This window comes from Chenopodium quinoa, unplaced genomic scaffold, assembly GCF_001683475.1.
Source record: "Chenopodium quinoa cultivar QQ74 unplaced genomic scaffold, ASM168347v1, whole genome shotgun sequence".
Lineage (NCBI taxonomy): Eukaryota > Viridiplantae > Streptophyta > Magnoliopsida > Caryophyllales > Amaranthaceae > Chenopodium > Chenopodium quinoa.
Genome location: NW_018742951.1, coordinates 1,897,090 through 1,918,104, shown reverse-complemented (window position 1 = coordinate 1,918,104; position 21,015 = coordinate 1,897,090). Strand labels below are relative to the sequence as shown.

The window sequence follows — 21,015 nt, the reverse complement described above, 5'->3', positions numbered from 1 at the left end:
TGTAGAAGACTTAGCTTAGATTCCAAAATGTGGTTTGAATAGGCCACAGGCGGAGCAGTCCTGTTGTGTATGAAAATCTGAAGCACAAAGACAAAAAGTCAGGCATTTTGGAGAAAAATCACCCAAAGATACCCCAAACGGTATCATAAAAATTTGCGCAAAGATACCCCAGGCGGTATCAAGGAAGCTTGCCCAAAGATCCCTCAAACGGCATAAAGGCCGGCTGAGGGTCTAATGAATTGGGTTGCAAAACATTGTCCAACGACTCCCCAAGCGGTATCGATGAAGATTGCGTCGTTTTGGTTCGGTTACACGATTAGGTGTGATCCAAAGGGTTCAGTCAAAACTAAGCTGGAATATTAATTATTCATTAATATTACTGATCGAAAGCGGCCTCCAGCTAGGCATTCCGATCACACTTGACCTCACTGAATAATTAGCTTTCTAATTAATTCTAAAGCCTCTATCGGAATAATACACTTGTTCGAAGGACACCATTCTTTTCACCAGCCATTGTGGTTGCGCTACCCAGCCGCGGTTGTCTCCCAAAACAGCCCCAAAAATAATTTTTTTTATTTTTTAAATTAATTAAAACAACCCTTTGTTAAAATAAATTAAATTGGTCCAATTAATTTTAAAATTAAATCACTTTTAATCTTAAAATTAGGGTTCTTCATGAAATTAATTCCCAACTCAATTTAACACTTAAAGTAAATAATTTGATCATGCAAAATTCACAATTTATACATGAAATGAAATAAATTAAATTCATGAAACAGAAAACATTCTAAATTATGCAAAAACCAAAACACAAAATCAAAATTTAGGGTTAGGGTTTTCGGATTTCTCGAAAATAGGGTTGGGAGTCGAAATTTTCGAACCTATTAGGGGCAAAATTCTGTCCAAATCTAGGCTAATTTCGAGCGAATTAAACAACTTTTAATGATTCCATATGTTAAATCACATCTATAATAATAATTGACCAATAATTAAATTGTTCTCCCTCTTAATTGAATTAAAATTTGGGGACAACAAAGAATTAATATCAATATGTGTACATGCATAAGGCTAACTGATACCATTGTAGGACTTTAGATATTCTAAGCGGAATTGCATGAATCATATTCATAAGCATCTAATAACTAAGATAAATGCACAACACGTAAAGAACATATAATTGTACCTTTGAAGCGTGATTTCACGTGTGATCGAGCAAGAACAATAGGAGAACAAGAACCCCAAGTGTGATTCCTCTACTTAGTCCACGGGCACATATTGAACCTCCACTAATGCTAGTTAGTCGTGATTAAACCCTTTTAATCAACCTTCTATGGAGTAGAAAGGAGACAAACGAGCCACGAGCCACGAACCACCACCACCACCACCACCACCGTGCGTCCACCGTGTGCCGGTGTCCGTACTGTACGGACAAGGGGGAAAGAAGAGAGAGGTGTGTGTGAGAGAGAGGGGTTGGGAGTTGGTTGCTTGCTTCACAATTCACTGCTTAGGTTAATTGTGACTTGTATGTCAACCCTAGGCATGACCTCTATTTATATATCACATGTATAATTAGAGTCCATGTGAAGCCCAAACTCCTAACCCAATTCTAACTACACTAGCAGAAAATAGGTAATGGGAAGCCACTAACTGGAAGCGGTTATTGGAATCCGCTTCCAATTCCATACAAAAACCCGGGAAATTAAAAATAAAATAAAAAACAAGAGGAGAATTGGAAGCGGTTTGGGTTGAACCGCTTCTAAAAAGTAATTAGAAGTTGTTCAAACCGCTTCCTTTTTTTTAAAAAAAAAAAACCGGCTTTTAAACTTTCTTCCTTCCCTCGTCATTTCGTTCATTCCCTCCTTCATCAATTCGTTCCTGCTGCTTTCATTCCCTCCTTCAATTCGCTTCCTCTTTCACTTTCACACACCGTCACACAGCAGCCCACAAGCACCATTGTCGTGCTTCTAATACCCACCACAACAACAACCTTCAATTCGTTCATTGAGTGCTTGCACCATTGTCGTGCTTCACGTTTTTGTGTTGTTAGGAATAGGGATTGTTGCTCCTGCTCCGACCACCACAACCACCATAGGGTGCTGCTGCAGCATTGTCGCCGCCTCCACTACAGTCACCCTGCGTCGTGCTGCTGCGTCCCTCTGCGTGTTGCCCCTTCTGCCTCCATTGCTGCGACCCTCTACGTGCTGCCCCTCTCACCTTCACACGCACCACCAGGCCACCACACCTCTCCCTCTCACCCTACATTCCTTCTTTTAGGGTGAGTTCATGCTTAATTTTACTTCATTATCTATATATTGTTAACAATTTCCCAAATTTTAGGGTTTCAATTTTAGTTAATCAAATTTTATGTTAATTATTTGTATACAAAATGTTAATTGTTACCTTAATTGTATAATGTTATAAGTTGTTTGAATTTGAGTAGCTAAAAAGTGATGAATTAATGAATGGATTGTAAGTAAGCTTAGTTTGCTTGTAGGTAGTCCAATTAGCATTATATGAATGAATGAACTTGTGTTTTGTTAAATGTCAAACAAATGCAAATTATTGAATGCTTGCATCATCATTTGCCTAGATACCCGTTCGAGTCTTTCTCGTTAGGAGGAAGTCTTGAATAGTCCCCGGTTGGGACTGTTCTTGGACGTGTAATCTCACTTAGGTAGTGAATGTATGTCTCTTTTTCGATTTTAAGGAATATCTCGGCTTAGCATTTTGTCACCATGTTCTCTGGGTGGAAATTTATATCGATTAATAATATTATTTTACTATTAATTAATAATACTGAAATTATTGTGAAAGGTCACTATTATTATATTAATATTATTAGTAATAAATTATAAAAAAAATTAAAAAAAATATTCTACAATTGGAAGCGGTTTGGCGCCAAAACCGCTTCCAATTGTAGAATTTTTTGTTTTTTTAAAATGGGAATTGGAAGCGATTTGGCGCCAAACCGCTTCCAATTCTAACTGACAATGGCAAGCCCCCCAAACCGAAGCGGTTCAAAACCGCTTCCAATTAGGGGGTTTGAACCGCTTCTAAATTAGTTTTTTCTACTAGTGCTACTCTAGCCATACTCCTTACGTGGCTTGTCATTACCTCATGAGACCCATTAATGGGATTCATACTTGTTCAATCCAATACCCTTGTGTGTGACCTCATAGGATCCATTCTATTGGGCTTTGGGACTATTTGACTAGCCCAAAGATCATTTATCATATCTAGTAACAGACGATGACAACCCAAAAGAATGAACTAATTATCTCCATAATAGTGACCGTTGATATATTTAGTAATTGCACTTGATGAAGACATAAATCCTTGATATCTTTTGTTAGCTGATAAGTTCCTTTTGTTGACTGATACGTTTTTATTAGTATCTGATATGTCCCTAATGTTGACTGACATCATACATCAATTGGCTTATATAAGTTATTTGTTAGCTAATATGATACTACTATATATATTTCTTTCTCTCTCCTCTTTCTCCTTCTTCTTCTCTCCTCTTTCTTCCTTTCTCTTTGTTTCACACGACACCTCCCACCCAAGACCCAACAAACCACGACCATAACCTCACTCACCCTAACCTCACGACCCTAACTTCACACCACACCCAACCATCCACCACCTAACCAGCCACCACCCTAACCTCACGCCACCACCCAACCAGCCACCGCCGTAACCCACGATCTTAACCTCATGCCACGTTACCACCTCCAACATCGCAGCACTACCACCAGACACCATCAACCGGCAAATCGCAAATTGCCAACAACCAGCCACCAACCGCAGATTGCAAATCGCTAACCACTAGCCATCAGTCGCAATCGCATCACCACCAGCCACAAATCGCAAAACCGCGTCACCTTCATATTCGTCGTCATCGTCATCTTCAATTCAATCAGAAAATAAATCATTTTTTACGATTTGGTTGGCCAATTCAAGCATTATGATGTTATTCTGTGAATTGTGAGCTCTAAAATCTCAGTTCTCTTTGATAATTGAAATGAATGGTTAAGTTTCAATTGTGTTTGAAGGGTAAATAGGTTGCCCGCACAAAGTCCACACCCAATAGTTTGTGTTAATAGAAAATCGTCATTATGATCATGTTTGAGAAATTATACTACCTCCGTTTTTTTTATTAGTTGACACGTTTTGACTTTAGCACTATTCACTCACTCCCCTTTGACTGCCTTTTGTACTTTATACATAATTAAAAATATAGTCATGTGGAATCTTGTTAAATTCGTCATGATATATAATTTTCAAAATATCAATTTTTTTTATAATTTTTGTTTATTGGTAATTATAGATATTAACGGTTGAAGTTGTGCATTGGCAAACGTGACTAAAGAAACATGTCAACTAAAAAGATACGGAGGAAGTACAAGTTCAGGGCTACCATTGCTAATCGAAAAAAGAAATTGTCTACCAATGAAAAAGTCAAAAGTGTAGGACTACCAATGAGAAATTCCCTAAATGTTATGATTATAGCAGAAGATGTAACATATTATATCTTAATTTAAAAAGAAACATGTTTTCTACTCTTAACATATAGCTATTTTCCATCTTTATGAAAATTGTTTGCCAACATATATTATCCAAAAAAAAAAAAAATTATCAAATTAATATTAATTTTCTGAAAAATGTTTTCACTAGAACAAACATATGCTGACTTTCTTTTTTTTTTTTTTTTTTGGGATTGATATTTTAAAAAGTGCGTCTCTATTTATATGTTTAACTTCACAAACGTGGTGATAAAATCTATGTTACCTTCATAAGTTAAGCGTTATCAAAACCTTACACCTTCATACTCCAAATTCATGAAAATAAATAGTTTTCCCTTTATGTAGCATATCCTAAAAACCCTAATCAAAACTTGTCATCTTGGCCTAGTTTTCCTTGAATATAAAAGATTCCTTGGTATCCTTCATGTATCAACAAACTATACCTTTCAAGTTTCAACATAAGAATGGACCCAAAAAATAGATAACACATCTAGCAAATTACTATTCCTCTCAAATTTCTCTCATACTACTACTATACACGTATAACCAACCAACCAACTCATTATTGAACCTTAGAATCCATTATCTTCAAACTTCAATCATTATTACTCATTCGCTAACATAAAATTACTTTTGTATTCTCGACACTTGTCTTGCAACATGGCAACCATTTATTAACTAACCTTTCAAAATCCCAATCCACCGTTTATAACGGTTACATTTTCTTTAGATCTAACGGTTTTCCTCAACTCCTAAAATCAATGGTCAATTTTCTACATAGGTTTTCCTCACCTCCTAAAATCAACGGTCATTTTTCTACATAAAAGAAATGTCTCAATCTTTCGACGCTTTCTCTTGCAATTGATTGCAGAAAGCGACGCTCTCTATCTTTCCATTAACACGTAATCTACACAGTTTTGAGTAAATGCCAACTTTTCTCTAGTACTAGTACTACTATCATAGTATCTTTAACTTCTAGCACAAACCCAGAAAAAAAAAAAAAAAAAAAAAAGGTCTGAGAAAATGGAGTTTGCGTCGTTTCTAACATCTTTAGGAACTTCTTTCATCATTTTTGTGATTTTGATGTTGTTGTTTACTTGGCTTTCGGGTAAACCCGGAAACCATGAAATATACTTCCCGAATCGTATTCTTAAGGGTATGGAACCGAGTTCTAGAACCCGGAACCCGATTTCGTGGATCAAAGAAGCAATTTCTTCATCTGAAAATGATATTATTGCTGTTTCTGGTGTTGATACTGCTGTCTATTTCGTCTTCCTTTCAACTGGTATGATTTTTTTTTTTAGTATTTTTTTTAATGGGTTTTTTTGTTTGTTTGTTTTCTTTCTTAATTTATGTATATTTAAATACCCTGTAAATTGCCAATTACAGACTGGTTGGAATTATTGACAATTATTCTTGAAGGAGTTGTACTACATAATTATTAATTTTTAATTTTTTTTAATGTTTTTGTTATGAATGAATATATTGGGTATTAGATAGTTATAACCCAGTTTGTTTTATTTGCCAAAGATTATTTAAGAAATTAATAATGTGTATTAGTATATGATTGTCTTATTTGTTTTGATAAATGTGCAATTTTCAATTTTTATGTCAAAGCCGGCTTCAAGTTTCGGTGTTAAAGATTTGTTTATGTTTGGTTTAGCAGTTTTGCTGTATTTTAGAAAAATTACTTCAGTCACAAGCAAGCTAATTATTGAATTCGAGTAAAGTGCATTTCAATACTTTGTAATAATTTAAAGACAGCTTAGAAACTTTTCAAAAAGAAAAAAAAATGAAAAAAAAGCCAGCTAAGATACAGTTTTGCCCTGCTCAAACTTAGCTGAATTATTTTTATATTTAATACTCCATCTGTACCTTTTTTTTTTTTCCCTTTTTTTTCTTTTTTTTTTTGAAGGGAAAACGTTTTGACTTGTTTACTAAACTAATTTGACTATGTTAGTGATTTATATATTTGAAAAAATATAGTTTTGTAGGTATTTGTTGAGATGAAGCTAATTCTATCATATTGGCAAAGATTATATTTCCTAACTTGTCATATGAATAGAATTAGGTAATATACTTGTATTTTTATGTTGGAAGTTTAACGAGAAACGTGAGTTGGAATTATTTGATATTATTTTGCCAGTAACAGTTGGAATCATATAGTTTATTTAATATTCAATTGTTATAAGTTTTACTTAATGATAATCAAAGATACTATTGGCCAAATCATTTTGGGAATACGGTTTTGTTGTTGTTGTTGATAATCAATGATATTGTTGGCCAATGTTTTGAATTAGCATATGTGCCTAGAAGGAACGTTTCACCTAATAAAAAAGAGGGAATATATTATCAATGCTTGTCTTTGACCATTAATGTTTTCAATTAGCAATTATTATAATAATTTCATAATTTTAAAACACTTTTGGGACGATTAAAACAAGATCTCCGTGATGTGAATATCCATTGATGCTAGCTGCTGGCACTGATGCACGCACAGGCACCCAGCTTAGTTGCTGTGATGCACTGCTGCTTTAGGTGCTTAGCTTCTGCAATGGTTGCTTGTTGCTGCTGTGGTTGCTTGTGCTTCAACAGGTGCTTAAGAGTTGCCACAGCTGCATGAAATTCAGCTCGCATGAGCTGCTGCTGTTCTGCTGTTGCCAGGTGCTTACAGCTAACTTTAGAGGCACTTAATTGCTGCTGCAGACTTACTGCAGTGCAGTAGGCCTGTAGGTATAAACTTTGGGCTCAGATACAAACTGGTGTCGTCTTTTCTTTTTTAATTTTTTTTTTTTAAATGCAAACTGGTGTCATCTTACATAGGGGCTCCCCAATAATAATTCCTTGATGGTAGCTGCTGGCGCTGATGCTTGCGTAGGCCCTGTTTAGCTGCTGTGATGCACTGCTGCCATAGGTTCTTAGCTTCTGCTAGGGTTGCTTGTAGCTTCTGTAGTTGCTCCTGCTTCAATAGGTGCTTAAGCTTGCTGAGAATAGCTTACATAAGTTGCTAAAGCTGCTGTTGTCAGGAGCTTGCAGCTAACTTTAGAGGCATGTAGTAGCTGCTACAGACTTGCTGCAGTGCAGTAGGCCAGTAGGTATTAATTTTGGACGCTGATACAAACTGGTACCGGCCTTCTTAAGTGAATATCAAACCATAAACAAAACTTATATGGAAAAAGCTTGACTTATATAGAAGTTCTTGTTTATGAAGTTATAGCTAGTTAAGAACCTAATGAATTAAGACTCAAGTCTCAATAAGAACGACAAGTGACCAATAAGGTTGGTTATTAGACAATTGACAACTAAGGTTTATTAGAACTGGAGAACTTTGAAGTAATTGATCTGTTAAGGACAACTCTCTTTCCGCCTTATTATCACAAATCGAGTGACAACATTTTTTGCTCACAAATATATGCTGTGTTTTACAATTCAATATTATAATCAATACTCATTTCTCATATTGGTAGGCATAGGTGGAGCCGTGGAATTGATTAGCTGATCAGTCTGAGTGACCTATTCATTAAATTGACTGCTTTATTTATAATCTTTTGTTCAGATGATATGGTGTATTTTACAAAATTCAATTTCATTATCACTAATTCTGCTTCATCATTACCAATATGCATATGTGTAATTGATTAAATGGCCAGTCTAATGGACTGACTATCAAATTAGATGTATTTATTATCATTTGCCAATTCTATTTGTACTGAGTTCATATCCACTTGCTTGAAGTTTCAAGAGATAATCTTGATGCTACTGCTAACCTACTGATGTTGATGTCCTTGTTTTTCAGCTTTCTCAATGATGGTTTTGGCTGGCATTGTGTTGCTTCCATCACTTTTGCCTCTTTCCATCACTGATCACAGTGTCAGACAGAATAACACCACCAGCAATGGAACATTCAGTGAGCTTGATAAGTTCTCCATGGGTCACATTGAAGTAAGTATAGCATTTGGTAGAAATTATCTCCACACAATATTGATTACATATTTCATTTCCTCTATAGTTAGTACCTATATTGCTGCAACTCTCTAAAAACAGCTGACTTCAATTATAACAGCAAAAAAGTCCGAGGTTGTGGGGACATTTGATTGCTGTCTACTGGATTTCTTTGGTTACATATTTTCTCTTATGGAAGGCATATAAACATGTTTCTGAAATAAGGGCTACTGCTCTGATGTCATCTGAAGTAAGAGCAGAACAATTTGCCGTTCTTGTGAGAGATATACCCCCTCCTCTGGAAGGTGAGACCAGGAAGGAACAAGTTAATTCGTATTTCAAGGCCATTTATCCAGATACGTTCTACAGGTCCATGGTAGTAACAGACAATACAAAGGTGAGTTTTAATAATTCCTTCCAGTTCTTCCTATCCTTACTAAACTGCATTCTGACGAAGTTTAATAGTTAGTGATATTTTTACTTTTACTGAAACGATGAGTCAGGTGTATGTTTAGTATTAATATTACTAATATTGTATCATAGTTTCTAAAATTGATCATGCTATGTTAGTGAGTTCCATTTTGAAAAGCTTAAGCTTTGGATGATGCGTTATTATTAAGAGACCTTGATTTTGTTAGTCAGTACCTACATTGCCGTACCTTGATACGTTATTGAAGATACCTTGATTTTGTTAGAATTACAGCCGTACAACTTTGTTTGATATGTTGGTCAGTACCTATATTGCTGTAGTTGCATTGAAGTGTAGTAGTAGCAGACTCAAACAAAGTTGTACGGCTGTAATTCTATAAAGTGATTTTACCTTACATAAATATCAAAAATTAATTGGTAATCAAAGTTAATTGTTAGTATTAGTTGCAATATCTATCTTACCTTTTCTTATTGAGCGTACTGCAAATAATCAAAGTGATTTCTAGTGACTTCTGATGGCATGACCTTTTCTAATTTTACAGGTCAACAAGATGTGGGAGGAGTTAGAGGGATATAGAAAGCAACTTGTGCGTGCTGAAACAGTTTATGCACAATCAAAAACAATTGATAAACCTGAGGGAATCAGACCAATGAACCGCATTGGCTTCCTTGGTCTTTGTGGGAAGAATGTGGATACCATAGAATACTGCAACGAGAAGATAAATGAACTTATCTCAAAGATGGAAACTGAGCAAAAAGTAACCTTAAGAGACAAACAGCTTTCTTCAGCACTCGTATTCTTTTCGAGCAGGGTGGCTGCTGCTTCTGCTGCTCAGAATTTACATGCCAGAATGAGAGACACTTGGACAGTAGAGGATGCTCCTGAACCACGTCAACTGATTTGGAGTAACCTTTCTCTCCAGTTTTACATGAGGGAAGTACGCAAGTACGTTGTGTACATTACCGTTGCGTTAATGGTAGTATTTTACATGATTCCTATAACAATGATCTCAGCTTTTACGACATTGGGGAAACTTGTGAAGCTTATGCCTTTCATAAAACCTGTTGTTGATATAGCTCCAATTCGAACTGTATTGGAAGCTTATCTTCCTCAACTTGCTCTCATAATATTTTTGGCCCTGCTCCCAAAATTACTCATGTTTTTGACTAAATTGGAAGGTATTCCTTCAGAGAGCCATGCAGTGAGAGCTGCTTCAGGCAAATATTTCTACTTCATTGTTTTTAATGTATTCATTGGAGTGACCCTTGGTGGAACCTTGTTTGGTAATTTCAAGGATCTAGAGAAAGCTGGTTTTACAAAAATTATTGATTTACTTGGGAAGGGCCTTCCAGATAATGCAACCTTTTTCTTGACATATGTGGCACTCAAGTAAGATATACTTCTTCATTTCTCTATTTCTGTTCCACCTTTTTTTTCTGCCTTTCTTTCCCTATTTTTCCATATAAACAATGCAGTTTCCTATTCTTGTTTGGTTTTATGTTTACATATATGAAGAATACGTAAGGTCATTGTTACTTAAAAAGATGGGAAAAGGAAATAGAGACTGTGAAGTACATAGTTTTATATACTCATAGTTTTTTCTTATAAGTTGCTGGTAAATCAGTGCTTGTTTTTTTTTATTGTTTTACTTTGCCGCTTTAGCTGTTTCTTTTTCTTGCCAACAGTTGGTGGCAGACATCTAACTTAAGAAAATCTGTAATTTTTAATTTTTTGGTTAATTTTGGTATTTAACCATCTTTCTGCTTAATCTTTGATTAAGCTATCTGAATATGTAATTGGTTTGTTGCTCTAATGCTCTCACAAATTAAGTTAATTAACTATAATTGTAGATCTACTAAATTTTGTTTTATGCATCTTTCTACTGACTCTTAGACACTGACAAATATGTAATGGATTTGCTACTCTAATGCTCTCACAAATTTAAATACGTAGTATAAAACGAGAACAGCTTATGCTTTGCCTTATTATGCCATCTGCTATCATTTAACTTTTACATGAATCCTAGCTTAGAGTATTGTAGTAATTTGTAGCAGAGCTTATCACCTAAATCATTGACTGGATCGAACCTCTTTGCCTACTAATATATAATAATGTTCTGATTTTGATTTGTTTCTACACCGTGGTGCAGATTTTTTGTAGGGTATGGACTGGAGCTGTCTAGATTGATTCCCCTTATCATATTCCATCTAAAAAAGAAGTACCTTTGCAAGACTGAAGCTGAAGTGAAAGAAGCTTGGGCTCCTGGAGATTTTGGATATGCAACAAGGGTTCCTAGTGACTTGCTTATACTCACAATTACCCTTTGTTACTCTGTTATTGCACCCCTAATCCTTCCCTTTGGTGCTGTTTATTTCGGCCTTGGATGGCTTGTCCTGAGAAATCAGGTAAAATATTGCTTGAATGCATCACTTAAGCAATGACTTGCCATTGGAATCAGTTTTTTATTTTTATTTTTTACTTTTTTTATTTTTTTTATTTATATGTTCTTACAATCCTACACTTCAGCAATGACCGTGTTTGATCATGAGAATTTTACAACCTATTTTACTCAGACACCTAAAATTTCATCTCAAATGCCGACCCCACTTATGGGATTAAGGTTTTGATTGATTGATTGATTGAATTGATCCGTGTTAGACCCTCAAGATACAACACCTACCACTGTTAAACTAGAGAACCAGAATCTGATTACCATGATTGTACTACAATAATAGTATCAAAACCATTGCTTGTATAATATTTAAGTAGGAAGATTGCTTATTAACAGTGGATCCCTCAAGATACAACACCTACCACTGTTAAACTAGAGAACCAGAATCTGATTACCATGATTGTACTACAATAATAGTATCAAAACCATTGCTTGTATAATATTTAAGTAGGAAGATTGCTTATTAACAGTGGATCCCTGACAAGTTTTTCCTTCTTTATGACAGGCACTGAAAGTTTATGTTCCATCATTTGAGAGCTATGGGAGGATGTGGCCTCATATGCATGCACGATTCCTTGCGGCATTAGTCCTTTATCAAGTTACCATGATAGGTTACTTTGGACTAAAGCTGTTCTACTTCACTCCCCTGCTCTTTCCACTTCTTATAACGTCCCTAATCTTTGCTGTTGTCTGTAAGAAAAAATTCTACGGCTTCTTCCAACATGCAGCTCTGGATGTTGTATGCCATGAATTGAAGGAAAGTCCCAATGTCGAACGAGTCTACAGATCGTTTGTTCCCCCAAGTTTGAGCTCTGATAAGCTAGATGGTGATCATTATGGAGACGCTTAATTTTAAGTTTCGTTGGTGGTGTACTGGTGTTTGATGTACATTTATGTTTTCTGGTTTTTCATTTCCACTAGCATAGTTTTTGGAAAGGCATTGATAGTATTGTTTTAGAAAGTGTTGATTGTGTATATAGATATACTCCCAGAACTTCTGTTTATTATTTGTGATAATTATTTGGATTGATTTGTTGGGTTGTTCGCATCAGCAAGCCTGTTAACATTCAAGGGTTTGGATGTAGTTTTTTAAAAGTTGATATAATGAAAGTGCTGGTCATGTTATGAAATATAAAGAGAATTAAGAAGAGTATGTAAAACTAATATTAGAGATGTAGAGAATTAAGAAGAGAATGTAAAAGTAATATTAGAGAATGTAATTTGTGTGCATTATTCAAGTGAATGCATGGCTATTTATAGTAAGGTAATTTACTTTTACATTGTGGGCTACTAACTTAAGATGAGGTATAAAGGGTGGCAAACAAACATTAATTACAATTTACAATGAAGAAAAGTAAGGTGTGGACCTTCACATTATATTGACTAATTTAATTTTACTCTCAACAGGTCGCAATATCTATAGTTATACTAAATGGAGAATAATAGGCTTGGTGGAAAAGGGCAATTTTACATTGATTTGTTTTGACAAAATTCCATCCAAATCCCAATTGTTGACTTACAGCGTACACTTTCAGCATTTAGAATTTCTTTTGTTTCTTTGTTAATTTTTTATATTTTTTTTAACTCTAGTGACTTTGATATTATTTATTTTAAAACTTTAGCCCTTCCTTTTGATTTTGAGTTGGGCCAAAAATTTGTGATGTGTTCATGTTTGGTCTCGTGTCTATTTCGTGTTGTTCACTAAATCTATTAAAGTTATGTAATTCTTTTTATATGTTTATTTTAACCAAAAAAAAACAAAAAAAAAAAAAATCAACATTTTGCTTTTGAGTATTGCCGGTAAAATCTTTTGTCGTATTCGTGTACGATCTTTTATCAATTTCGTGTTGTTCACTAAATCAAAAAATTATGTAAAATGCACTTTATCAAAACGAGTATTGTTTGGGTTGATTTCGTGTCGACTCGACTTTTTGTTTTCTCTCAGTAATTCCGTGTTCGTGTTGTGTCAATTTCGTTGGTATATACACTATATCCTACGCTTTTTTAATTACAATGTTTGAGAATATTTTGTTTTTTGAAATAAACTTTGAGATTTTATGTTATTTATACACACTCTTTAACTGACTTCTACATTTTATACGTTACGAAAAATATACTCTTTTGGGGCATTTTTAGATTTGTCTGTATTTCTATACTGAAGTACAAAAGAGAATCAATGGTTTGGAATTAAATAATATAATTATTTATGCGTAATTCCTTTTTGTTTTTAATCTGTTTGACTCTTTGTTACATAAATCAAGTTACAAACTCTTAAATAAACCTGGTTCATATTAATTAATGGAAAAATTGTAAAAAATAATACAAACTTTTACTCTTTCGCTAAAAACAAGTCGAACTTTTAATTATTTTTGAATTATACAAACTTTGAAGGGCATCCGCTTTAAATAAATTATGACCGGTTGGTGACTTGATTAATAGGTATATGGGACACATGTCATTTTTTGATTGGTTTGACAATTTTATTTGATTTTTATTTTTAAATTTTTTTTTTAATATTTAAAATATATAAAATTATATTTATTATTATAATTAATTTTAAAAAAAAACCCCTGCCACCCCATCCCAACCCTGCCGGCAATACGTTTCCCAACGCGGCTCTCCTATGACCTCCAGCCGGCGCACCAGCCACCTCCCCTGTGCCGGCGACCCGACCCCCGCATTCCTACCTCTTCCCTCTCCCTACCCCAGCTCCCACCCATTACAAAACACCCACATAACCCTCTCCACTACCGAAAACCCCCAACTGCCGCTTACACCACCCCTAAACCCTAAAGGCTAGGGTTTTTGAGGATGGGGAAGGCGTGGTTGAGGATTTTAGGGACGGAGGAGGGCTTTTCATGGTTTTTCATTTGGAGGGAGGGGATTTCATTATTGGTGGTTCGAGGGAGGGTAATGAGGTTTCGATGATGGTGGTCCGAGGGAGGGGGAGGATGACGGCGGATTAACAGGGTGGCTGGGCTGGCGCCGTCGGGTTTGGGGGGAAGAGTTGGTGGTTAGGGAAAAGGGGCTGGTGGTGTAGAGGGTTGGTTTTTTTTTTTTTTTTTTTTTGTGAATGGTTGTTAAAATAAGTTTAATTGTTAATTGGCTATAGTTAAAGTTTTAATTAGCAGTTAATTAAATTCTGAAATGAATTATAAAAAAAAAAAACCAATAATTGGCCATTTAGGTTGTAGGTAAAATATCTTGTATAAAGCGGATACCCCACAAAGTTTATATTATTTAAAAAAAAATCGAAAGTTCAACTTGTTTTTAGCGGATAGGTGAAAGTTTGTATTATTTTTGACAATTTTTCCTTAATTTATTGTGAACCACTAATGTATAAGAGACAATGTGGTTCTTTTATTAATAAAAAAAAGGCCACTATGTTAAAATAAAATCGTTGTATTATATTAATGTTCATAATAGATTAATTTTTATAATGAAAGTTTTAATATATTGGTCAACATAAATAATAAAGGTCACTTTGTAAATTAGGGTCACTATGTTCAACATAACGTCGGCAACGCATGCGCACTTTAGGTCACAATAATATTTAAGGTCACACAAGTTTTAATATATAAAGGTCACTGTGTTAAAATTACGATTACTATGTTCAAAATAATGCCCGTTGTACGCGTATGGATCAAGTCGATAATAATATTATTGTGAACCAGATCCACACAAGTATTTTCCAAATTAAGTTGATTTCCCTTAGGCATATCTCAACCACTCACAATATAATAAAAGTTAAACTATAATAAAATAAAATTTTGACGAATCCAACATCTCACATTACTATCTATATATTTTTTTTATTTTCCAAGTAAAGCACAATATGATATCATAAGAGAGAGCATGTATAGTAAAATAAATTAGTAGTTAGTGTTATACTCGTTCTGTTAGGTTTTTTTAATAGACTTTTTGAAAGCATGTACTCCCACCATGGGCTGGCAAAAGCTGACACAACACGATAACTTGACCCGGCATAAGTGAGTTTGGGTCAAGAATGCTTGACCCATTTATGTAATTGGGCCAACGTGAACCTAACACGCACAACCCAATTATATTAATGGGTTGAACGTCAACCGTACCGATCAACCTAATTCCAATATGCTTAACATACACGAACATGACATGACCTATTTAACAGCCTACACCATCCTCTTTTAATTGAAAATTTTATAATGTTATATGTGTCACATTCGCCTATCACCAATATCTTTATTTATATATCATGTAACACTGATATTTTGAAACTATATATTGAAATGAAGTTAACAAAATTAACATGACTATGAATTTCTTAACGTATAAATCAAAAGCGGATTAAATTAATGTGTGAATAGTGTAAAATGTTGAACATGATGAAAACATAAGTTTTTTTTTTATTAAAATGCTCAAACAATAAATTTATTGAATATACTCCTTCCGTTCCCATCTGTTGTCTCATTTAGAATCCATCACGATTTTTAATGTGATTGTAATAACTATGTCTCGAAGCACTTATCTAAAAAATTGTTCAAAAATTCAATTTTGAATTCTAAAAATCAAGATACGAAATCTAAAAAGCTTTCATGTGACCATGTTTTGAAATATATAATTATCTTCAAAATATTACTCCATGTATAGATTCCATTTGCACTAGACAATATAAAAATGAAGGGAGTATATTGTTTAAAAAAAATAAAATTAAATCATATTCTAGCAAATTTATGATTATTTTCTTGTGAATCAGTTATGAAATATGACAAATTTAGTTAAATAGACATATAAATTAATGTTGTATGTATATAACATGAACTAATTGCATTATTACATAAAGTTTTTATATTAATTTTTTACTTGTTTTTATTTGATAATATAAGTACCCGTAATTGATAAATTTGTAATTGTCTCATGTATATTTAGATTAATATATAAATTTAATATTACATATACAGATACTTAAAATTTACTCTAGCTAGCTATATGTTCTTTACATTTTTGTAATATGTTCTTTCCTTTTTTTTTTTTCCCGAACGGATGTACCATGTCTGCCTGTACGAACCGTACAAACCAGACATTACTCCTACTTTTATTGTATCTCTTTTACTCTCTTCTTCTCTTTAATTTTTTTCTCAGCCACCATTAATGGAGGCTTGAATACCTTGAAGAATTCACTTGTTATGCGTGATTGCATGTAATTTTCCACGATACGATTATGATCACTTGGTTTCATTGCATTCATGTACTTCTCACTCCTTTGTCTATTTCCTCTATCCTCTATTAAAGCTTGAAGCTAATTGTTCAAACTCAATCAAGTATGTATAATATCAAATCTTTTGTTTACCTTGATACACTATTAAGATTATTATTGACATCGACTTTGACGAAGACGATGACAATGACAAGAAGCAAAGCAATTTGACGAGAGAGAAAGAAAATTGGGTTAGAAAAAGAAAAAAAATAAAACTCGTTCTGAGCAACACCTAATTTCAACATTCTAATAAATATGGGATTGAAGAAATAAATTTGATTTCATATTTATTAGCTTATGGAGTATGAAATTTTTTGAAAGTTTTTAATTCTTGAATTTTAATTGCAGATTTCTCCCAAACACTTTCATTGGTATAATGCAAATAACAACTGCTAAATCCTAACACCTCAATCACTTTTCCTTCATTTACTAACTGTTGAGGTAAATATTGCTCTTTACCAACAAGTTAAATACTCTATCTTGTTCTAGAGTATTGGGGGCTTGCCCCTCGAGTTATTTTTTTTCAAAGATTGATAACCTTGCTAACGTAAAACAAACAAATAAGGAAGCTTTTCCAAAAGAAGTAAAACAAGTTAGATTGCTCAAAGAAACAAGTAGATAAACATATGACAAAAGATACAAATGCATTCCATCAATAAAAGGATAGAGTCAGGTCTACAATTGTACAAGTTGAAGGAGAGGTTACCTCAATTGTCCTACAATTGGAAAATACGAACGATCTTCAATACATGCTATGTGATAAACTACACTATCGTTTGGCTACTAAGCCAAGGGAAACTATGAAAGCGAAGAAGACAGCTTAAAAGAAATGAAATGCTTGTTGTTGAGTTATTTGTTGATGTCCTTCTTTCTTCGGTCCTTGCACTTCTATTTATAGGCAAAATGGAGCGGTTATGGCTGACTCCTATAACTGTTGTATGGTTATCCTTCTTGGCGCTAACTCTACTTTGAAAATTAAAATCAACGATTAGGCTTCTAATTTGACCTATATATAATTGGGCCTTAGTGTGATATCAACCCAATGGCTGTTATGTTTTAATCAAACTAGCCCAAAGACCCTTCACTGTCTCTAGGATTTCTCAACTTGGTTAAAGTCAAGAAAGTCAATTAAAAGTCAAAAATCTAATTTTTGGGTGTAACAAATGCCCCCCTAATTTGGGTGGTTGATGGCGTTTGAAACCAACCAAATTATGACTCTTTAAGCATAAATATAAAGCATCATGTGTGTCCATATCTGCAAATACCAATCACAAAATATTTACATTACTTAATATTTATAGAAATAGAATAATTACAAAATAAGAGCATTTCAAAACTTATAAGTTGTGAACTGTGTACGCTCTTTAAACAGAACTAAAGGCTAAATATATACAACGATATACTTATTGAGATGCCTTCTAATGAATTAATATCCTGGATAATTTTGGAGCGTCGCCACACGATTCTGCAATTCAGGATCGTCGAGATAATCCTCAAATTCATCATCTCTAGGCTCTGTAAGGAGCCAATTAATCCTATGGCGTTTAAAGATTCCTTCATACCATAATTGACAAGCGCTCTTGTACATCAAGGTGTGCATTTACCCTTCTGTACAACTTCAACTCCGTAATACGTCTTAGAGTAAGGGATAGTCCTCGCCTCCAATTTCCCATCAAATGTGGGAGGAAAGGTCGCTCTGATCTCCCTGGCCCATCCCTTGCAAACCAAGGCGGCGTTTGCCCTGTCCTCTTTCATCTCCAGGTTAGGAAGTATGAAATTCTTCAAAAGATCAGCGTTTGCACCCACATGAAAAGCGCTAGGCCCAACAGGTCCATCTTCATCTTCCAAAATGGCGGGTCTATCCCCCATCGTTTCCTAACTCTCTTGTTAAGGAGATTTCTCTTTCTGTTCCTGTAATTTCTTCTCCACTTAGCGCGCCTATCCATAGCTAAATGGTGATTCGGGCACTCGTTTGGGTACTCAATAGATCCATGGAGTGTATTGTCGACATAGAACATGCCAACTCCATAAACTTCCCCATTAGGCCCGATGTGTAGCATTTGAATGGGATGCAAGAGATCTTTCATGGTAAATTCAAAATGAAAATTTTTAGAAGTGGTTAAAGAACTCTAACATATTGAATTTTTAGAGAGAGAACACAAGAGAGAGAGAGAGAGAGAAATAAAATTGACTTAGTGAAGAAGACATTTTTTGATGAAGTGACCACTCATATTTATAATCATTCTTGCGTTACTCCCTTGACGGTTAAAATCCTCCGTTACTTCGAAACATCGTGGTAAAACCACGTAACTCTCCAACTTCTTGAAAGTAGTTTATCCAAAAATCACATTAAAGGGAATGAATTTAGAACTAAACCGTCACGGAATCTGCATAGTAAACTTCCACTTTCAAGTTAATAATTTTACTGATCATTTAATTTTTATTTGGAAATTAGTGGTGTCTTTTCACTTAAATGTCAATACATACGGTAGTCTGTCACTTAGTAAGTCGTGAAATTAATTATATTTACAACCCATATATTTTAATTTCTAGAAATAAAAAATATATTAGTTTGGGTACAATTATGACAATTTAATTGTATCACTTGATCAAAAGAACGAAATATTTATAATTTATATTGATCACATAATTTGAACAAGCCCAAGATTAGACATAAACATAGATTAAAGAGTTAAGACATGATAAAAAACATGCTTAAGTACTTAGTTTTAGAAGAACTAAGAACATGTAACACATCATGTTTGAGTACTTAACTCCTTAGCCAAAAGTTAGTTCAATTGGACAAAAGAAATCGAACCAAGAAAACCCTAGCCTTTGATCAATCTGGAGTGTGATTGGGGGCTTCTAGGACACTTGTGTGCTGGTTCATACATATTAGAGGACAAATAAGACCTATCTCCTAGCTCTATTATCATCATCCTTCTCAAGCTTCTTGGTGGAGACCTCTTTGCTTTTCTTTGTCGCCTTTTCTTCGAGAGATCACCTTCAAGTCTCCTTATTTTGTGGCTTTTCTTCCTCCTCAATGGCTCATCTCCTAACACCATATTAGGGTTGAAGCCGAAAATGCGCATTGCCAAATATAGCCTGGCGATGGAACTCAACATCTTCTAGATTTTTTGGCATCCCTTTCCATAGCATCTTAGTCATCTATAGCTAACACCTTTAGCTCTAGGCTGTCCTCATCTGAGGAAAGCTTCTCTATCTCAAGGAATTCCATTGATAGTTCATCTATGTCTAGATTAACTTTTATTGTCTTCCCCTTGGGATGAGACTCGGCTATGCTAGAGGTTGGACTCTCCATAACTAATGGTGAAAGAAATATTTGTAAGAAGATTTGAAGTGGATTTTTAGACAAAAGATTTTTGTTGAGAGAGAAGACTCACCTTGCGTGTTTCAAGTAAAAGTGATTTAATGATCTCAACCTCTATTTATAAGTTGACATAAAATTTTCTGATCACTTTTAGATTATATAATTTTTGAAAATTACCTAGTAATTACCCTATAGAAGCCATCAACATTTTATTTGAATAAGCTTTGTCGAAGGGTAATTTAGTAATTTCTTACTTTCGTTGCTTGATTTCCAATTAACAAATTGAGCCCTAAAACACTGAATTTAAGGTTGCGCAACTTAATTTTACATTGGGAATTCAATTTCTTTTTAAGAAGACTCTGCTAAACCATTCGAATCGTTTTGTGTCTTAACGAAATCAAACGGTAAAATTTAACAAACTCTCCAACGCTTGAAAAACCATAAAAACCTTCAAGGTATCTTTTACCCAATCTCATCACCAAATTCACTCTCTGATCTTCAAAACTTTTAACCTTTATTCTTCGAACCTTGCGAAATACAAAATGACTTCTCTTCCTTTAAAAGAAGTGCTCAAATCCAATGGCATATTTCATCTTCGACCACCAAAGAAGGTGTTTTGAAAAGGCACTGCCTCTATAAGGCCAGGGTTTTCACTTTGACCTTTCATCTCCAGATGCTCCTACAAGGTTTCCGAAAGGAAATTCAGCCCAAGTTAATCAAGTGTATCCTTGGTAAAGGTGCACCTCGCCTTGCCGCATTCAATAATTGCATCTAAATGGTAATTGGATTTTTAGCCAGAATCCAATTAAAGGCTAGGTATAAGACTTGAGAGCCAAGGGTTGGTTTATTCGGCTTTCCAAGTTCTAATCCTCATGGGGAAGAAGAGAATTTTTGGTTTCTCAGTCTAGTGACGTATGGCAAGATTTCATTCAACGGATTGCTGACATGTGCCTTGTATCGCTCTGGGATCCCGTGTTAAACTGTTTCATCATGCGCCAAGGTTGCATGACTGTCACCCTTGTTGATATGGCTTTCCTTATTGGTCTATAACCTTATGATGATAAAAGTAAGCAAATCAGAATGTTCAGCTTGATTGAAGGC

The 21,015-nt window shown here is 34.5% G+C and overlaps 1 protein-coding gene across 1 annotated transcript; it reads left to right on the top strand.

Annotated features, from left to right (window-relative positions):
* The first annotated feature begins 5,131 nt into the window (after window positions 1-5,131).
* Window positions 5,132-12,413, top strand: LOC110728500 (CSC1-like protein ERD4). The gene is made up of 6 exons (XM_021908138.1): window positions 5,132-5,808; window positions 8,320-8,465; window positions 8,587-8,862; window positions 9,437-10,284; window positions 11,045-11,300; window positions 11,853-12,413. Exons 1-6 carry the CDS (start codon window positions 5,547-5,549, stop codon window positions 12,195-12,197), a joined length of 2,133 nt encoding a protein of 710 aa, XP_021763830.1. The 5' UTR covers window positions 5,132-5,546; the 3' UTR covers window positions 12,198-12,413.
* The last annotated feature ends 8,602 nt before the right edge of the window (window positions 12,414-21,015 follow it).

Excerpts from the sequence above, each read along its gene's own strand:
- LOC110728500 (XM_021908138.1), top strand. The coding sequence starts at position 5,547 with ATGGAGTTTGCGTCGTTTCTAACATCTTTAGGAACTTCTTTCATCATT. Across the intron at positions 5,809-8,319 it reads TTTCGTCTTCCTTTCAACTG|CTTTCTCAATGATGGTTTTG; the intron begins GTATGATTTTTT and ends CTTGTTTTTCAG. Across the intron at positions 8,466-8,586 it reads TCTCCATGGGTCACATTGAA|CAAAAAAGTCCGAGGTTGTG; the intron begins GTAAGTATAGCA and ends CAATTATAACAG.